At 32.3% G+C, this 6,000-nt stretch overlaps 1 protein-coding gene across 6 annotated transcripts; it reads left to right on the top strand.

Annotated features, from left to right (window-relative positions):
• The first annotated feature begins 696 nt into the window (after positions 1-696).
• Positions 697-3,868, top strand: LOC100169410 (52 kDa repressor of the inhibitor of the protein kinase). Of its 6 annotated transcripts, none has more exons than XM_001948202.4 (6): positions 697-1,386; positions 1,470-1,616; positions 1,811-1,899; positions 1,971-2,051; positions 2,116-2,127; positions 3,184-3,868. In XM_001948202.4, the coding sequence occupies exons 1-6, from the start codon at positions 1,289-1,291 to the stop codon at positions 3,201-3,203; spliced, it is 447 nt and encodes a 148-aa protein (XP_001948237.1). In that variant the 5' UTR covers positions 697-1,288; the 3' UTR covers positions 3,204-3,868. The 6 variants fall into 6 exon arrangements, with proteins under 6 accessions (XP_001948237.1, XP_008178304.1, XP_001948283.2 ...); XM_008180082.2 differs by having other exon boundaries at positions 2,101-2,127; XM_001948248.4 differs by lacking the exon at positions 3,184-3,868 and adding an exon at positions 2,498-2,864.
• The last annotated feature ends 2,132 nt before the right edge of the window (positions 3,869-6,000 follow it).

Here is a 6,000-nt window from a genome sequence, read left to right as displayed (position 1 = left end):
GAAAATCCAAACATTTTTACGGTCGTCAAAGGTGATGACAGACACAAAAAAAAAAACCGATACATTCATTGCTCCTCTTAGATCTAAAATATTATTTGGAAATAGCTTTTGTCATGCATATTTTCATCTATATACTCAATTATAACAATAAACATACAGTACCTACCTCCAAATATATTAAATTAGGTATACGCATTATGGTTTTCATAACTTAGATTATTAACTTCTATGCATCGACTCGTTAGTGAACTTTATTGCTGGGCGCCAATATGCCCAATATTACTACTAAGAATTGGAAGAAAATAGGGGCACCAAACAACACCCCACCAACAATCAAATGGGGCGATACGTCAGTCCGCACATGAACGCAATCATAACAATTATTTAAAAATTTGTCGGCGGACTGAGGGGCCCCTTCAGCTTCAACAAAGACAACAAGAAACAACAATAGCGACAACAATAATATTCAACATTGTTGGTGTACTTCACACCGCAATACACACACACACACACAGCATCACAATTTACAGCAACAGGGCCCCGTGGGCCGGTCGCCGGTGGTGGGGCTGCCGCCGAGTGCCGCACGTTGTTGTGAACGTGTATGTGAGACTGTGCGTGCGCGCGCGTATTTACATGTGATCCACGGCGGCCGCAAGGGATACGCGGACGGCGAAATGTACGTTCCGAGGTAAGTGGTAACCCGCACAGCACACGTACGACGACCGTCTCGCAATGGCCGCCTGACGCTCGCACGCACGCACACGACCCGTCGGATTTCAGTGTACACGCACGCGCACTGCGACACGCGTACGCACTCGTTACCCAAACGTTACGTGTGGGCGCTAGCGCGTGCGTTCGAATACCGTACGCACGTACGTCGTCGTATATTATATTAATATCGTACGTACGTACCATTGTTGTACCGTCCGCAGTACCAGATAAATAATAAAACATCGTGTCCGTTCCGTCAAACACACAGTGTTGTTGCACGGACCGAGGAAAATAGAAACAGCGCACCGCCTGGCGGACGATGCCGCCAACGCGATCCGTTATCACGCAGCCCGTTATCAGCGCGTGAAACAACGTTTTAATTTTTAAAAAAAAATTTCCTCCGACTTCGGCGGCGCGCGTCTCAAATTTCCCACCGTCTGCCCCGTTTTCCGCGACGTGCGCGCGTGTGTGCCCCAGAGCACAGTAAGGACGTACCGTAACGCATTGCCGCCGCCGACGCTGCGCGCCCGCCGAACGCCGCCGCGCGCACGACGACGACGACGTCGACCACCACACGATGCCGTCGCACATGAACTGTTGTTTCAACAAATGCACCAACTCAAGTCGGAGCACGCAGAACCTGTCGTTTCACAAGTTCCCGACCAACGAGAGCCTGTGAGCATTTTTCGACGACTCCGGCCGTCCGTCCCACTAACGCCGTTTGCTTGACGTTTTTTTTTTCACCCCACTTTTCCCAGGTGTAAACAATGGGTCGAACTGTGTCAGAACGACAAAGTCATCCAAAAGTTCAAGAACCACGGTTCCAGCCAGGTGTCCAAGAGTTTCAGGATATGTTCCGAACACTTCAAGCGGGAAGACTATGTTTTGTGGACGTCGAAAAAAAAGTATACCTCCCTACCTATATACTATATAACATATTATACTATAAATTATTACTATTATCATTATTATTATTATTATTATTATTATTATCATCATAATCATCGTTAACGTTGCATATCAACTGTTGATGGTGGTACGATTGTTGATTGTTATTAACTGCGTTTTGTCTATCTGTTTTTGTTTCTGTCGTCGTCAGGGTATTGCACAAAGGATCCATTCCGACGGGACAGCAGCTGATAAGCCCGAAAACGACACACTCAAACATTACCACTTGGAGTGATATGAGTATGTTGACTCATCAAAGTCCATGCCTGTTGTTTATCGAGTATTATTAATTTTGTTGCATTTGCTTTCAGTCACCGAGGAAGACGAGGCAATCGCCAACAATGCAAGCTGGAGTCCACGCGGAACCCCAAATTTTGATCTATCTGGCTCAGGTAAGTTAGAGTGATTGCATTTTACATCAATGTCCTAATTAATTAATAGTTGTGTATTTTCTAGTACCTGAGCAGGGTAAGTAAAAGAACGATTAAATCCAGGGTGGAGTCCTTACAAAACTCCATGTTCTCAACTAAGCAGTCCAGATAAATAGATCATATTATGTTAAATTGTACCATTTTACTGAAAAGAAGCGCAGACTTTGTTAGCTTATTAAACAGTTAATTTTTTTAATTATTTGGATAATATTTCATATTTTTGCTCTTTGAATTTAAAAATTACCTTAAAGCCTCGGGGTGTTATTTTTAATTTTTAGTTGTTAATGGTTTACAATTTTAAAATTTTAAAATCAAATCAAAATGTTTTTTTTTTCTTATAAAAGTTCAATTATTAAACCAATAAGCAAAGCAGTTTTAAAAAGAAAAAATATTTTTTTTACTTACAGATGGATATCGTAGTGATTTGAATCTTAACAATTTATCTTAAAGCCACTTAAAACTTTAAAAAATAATGAGGAAATGTTTTGTAAACGCTTTGACCAAGTCCAGCACCACATACAAGTTACAATATTAGTGGCGCTTAGTTATTATAAAAGTTATTTGTAAATAATTTTAGATTTTAATTCAAAGACAACAAATGGCTATTTTTTAAGGGTTGTACGAGTACATTTTGTAACAAGTTGAGATTAATAAATGGTGTGTATTCTGTTTACACTTTTTTCCACTCTTTATGAAAATGCCTATATTTATGTCAAAATGTTTATAATGAAAATATTTATATACTATACAGTAAACGCATTGTATATGTATGAATGCATGCATATTATGCAATCATGCATATTAATGTATAAGCATTTAGATTTATGGTTATGATTATAATATTATAATAATTTTAATTAAACAAACTGTTTTATTGTTAATACTATATGGCATCAACCATGGTTGTTTTGCAAAATTATGCTTTTATTAAAATAGTTGAAAGTGGTATACTTTTATATAAATATTAGTTTTTAACTTTTTTTTTATTATACTTAAACCCTAACAAATACTAAAACTATTTGTACTTGAGTTATTATGCTTACTCGTACAACTCTTTGTTTATTATTATGATTATTTTTTTTTTTTTTTTTAGCTTTATCGATCATTTGGTAATAATTTCAAAAGATATTGTTGATCTTACAATTGCTCCATTAATTATTATTGTTTCACTGTAAGAGGATAATCAATTCTTTGTTGATTATAGAATCTATACTTAAAATTAGAAGACAACTTCTTAGAAAAAAATTGTATTAAGTAATTTCAATATTACTTAAATTTTTATGAATATTATATTATAATTAATTGTAAAAATATGAGCATTCTTGTATTCGTGAAAAATCATTATTAAATATTTTTTTAAGTTATTACTTAATTTAGTGTTTTATTATGATATTGTAAGATGAACACTTGGCTAAAAACCAAAACTGCCTTTTTAACAGAATTTTGTAAATCTTCAGTTGTTCATTTTTGTCAGGAAAAGAAACATCAGCGTTTGAAATTAATCAGTATCAAAACTCAATTGATAATAATATTATTATGTGTTATAGGAGATATTAAAAAGTATAACACTAATTTTTGTAAAACATAAACGGTGTGCAGCGTATTATTGTTGTTTTTTTTTGTACAATTATTGTTTATTTTTTTTTTAATAATTATTGATATTTAGATTGGTAAAGGGTGTATATAAAATTTTATTAATATAAAAAATAACGGGCCTTATTGTTTTCTGAATACATTAATTTACACAAATAAAAAGAATTGAAACACCATAAAATCAATCCTAGTGTATTTGACGTTACTATTTACTTCCATTATGTTTTTACTTTTAAGAAATATTTGGATATGAAAAACAAAAATTTCTTTAGTCTAGTATAATATAAAATAATTTATACTATGTGATTTATTTCATTCACACAGACCATTCATGATTTGTTAAGTGTTTTTAGACAGTTTGAACAATTGTAATAAAGCTACTAGATACATTAACATTAAAAAAATAATAATTATTACTTTCAATTTGATATAGTAAACCAGGATTTAAATTATGTAAAAACTTGCACAGACACAATATTCGATAATGAATGGTTTGTGTTAAAAAATAAATCACTCTTATGTATAAAATATAATATCTGTTATTGAATAATAATTCATATTCAAATAGGTACATGTATTTTTATTTTGTCTGTCATTATAAATGTAATAAAAATACAATATTTCTTAATCGCCTTTAATTTATTAACTAATTTTCAATTGCTCACTTAAAGCCATTAAATATATGTATTATAAATGCCGTTGAATAGTTTTGTATATGTTAAAGTAAAAATGCGTTAAATTGTTAAAATGTATTAACTTCTTTACGACCTTTAAAAAAAAAAACAAAAAACAGGGAACTCTGTTCTATTGTGGCCTCAAATATAACCTCATCATTGAATTATTCTACCATACATTAATATTCCATTGTTAAATTTATTTTTCTAAAATTAAGGCCCCCGTCTGACGCCGGCTTATTTTAGTTACCACCTTAATTATACTTTTTCTCTAATCTATTTCCCAATACTAGATTAGTTGAGGGGGCGTGGGTTATGCGGTGTATTAAATCTAAAATAAATTAATATTAAAATTATGATTAATTTTGTAATTATTTATCACAATTTTGTTCCACGTCAGAACATAGTAAATAATATCATTTTAGACTCTGAGCAGAGTAAGTTGGTATTTTGAGAGGTAAAAATTGAAAATTCCTAGTACTTTTCTTAATAATCGGGAAAATAAGGTAAAACGGCGATTTTTACTCGATACCAGTTTTGGACAAAATTAGATTGTTCTTTTGGTTCAGGTAACTCAAAAACTAATAACCGTAAATAGTAAATACTTCCTTAATGTTTAACTAAATTTGTTTATGCTTTTTGAGCTATTTCAAATAAATAATGAAATTTTTTTATTTTATGTACCAGTTATTTTCTACTTTATGTGGCGATATTTTCAATTGGTAATTAAGTTGGTAAATTGAATACAAATCGTTGCTATTAACAACTTAGCAAATCATGTTTAACAAATCTATAAATGTCAATTTTATTTGTTTGGTAAAAAAACGTGTAAAATTAATACAAGACTCATGATATAGGCACAATATTTTTTTATAAATGATTTTGTAGTTAAAAATGTTCAACTCTTATAGCTAAGGATTGACAATTTAAAATAAGGTTCTCCTGAAAGAAAATGTAAAAACACAGTTTTATATCAATGTTTATATCATTGAATTCAAATTTAACACCATCCATTACAGTGACCCACTTGTAACCTAGCAGAGCGACACCCACTTCCCCGCTTTTTTTATATCCATGATTAATTATATATTCATAATTTATTAAAACCTTATATTCAATTTTGAAATTTTAGATGTTAACATTTTTGATTTAATAAATTTTCAACTATAAAATAATTTGCAAATGTTTGTGATTTTGATGAATTTTACAAATATTTTTGTTGAAAGAATGTTGAAGTTTTAATCGCTTAAAAAAAAAACAAGTTACTGTATTTTTGATGTTTTTGAATTGTGGTAAGAACTACCTACATATTATATGGTGCCTTAGCAGAGGCGGAACTACGGCCTGGGCCAACTATGGCTAATCGCGCCCCGAAATAATATATAGAGCAGTCAGTAGGTACTTATACTGGAGATACGGGTACTTCTATAAAGCGTCTATTCGTTATGTATTAAATGGATAGATGATATAATATACACAATGTCCTACTCGCCCCCACCCTAAGATATACTATGTTGTGCCAACGCGTGGTTGTGGTTAGGTATTTTAAATATTGAAATAAAACATAACACTATAAACACTGTAGTATTATTTCAGTTCCACTATTATCTTCAGAATTGTATAAATTATTATTTATTAACAAT

The sequence above is a fragment of the Acyrthosiphon pisum genome, chromosome A1, assembly GCF_005508785.2.
Source record: "Acyrthosiphon pisum isolate AL4f chromosome A1, pea_aphid_22Mar2018_4r6ur, whole genome shotgun sequence".
Lineage (NCBI taxonomy): Eukaryota > Metazoa > Arthropoda > Insecta > Hemiptera > Aphididae > Acyrthosiphon > Acyrthosiphon pisum.
Note: the sequence above shows the minus strand (reverse complement) of the source record. Positions and strands in the feature narration are given on the sequence as shown.

Bases quoted from the DNA above. Each gene is read 5' to 3' on its own strand.
- LOC100169410 (XM_008180081.2), top strand. From the start codon at position 1,289: ATGCCGTCGCACATGAACTGTTGTTTCAACAAATGCACCAACTCAAGT. The intron at 1,387-1,469 runs GTGAGCATTTTT...CACTTTTCCCAG, and splicing joins TTCCCGACCAACGAGAGCCT to GTGTAAACAATGGGTCGAAC. The intron at 2,128-2,497 runs GTAAGTAAAAGA...TTTTACTTACAG, and splicing joins TTTTCTAGTACCTGAGCAGG to ATGGATATCGTAGTGATTTG.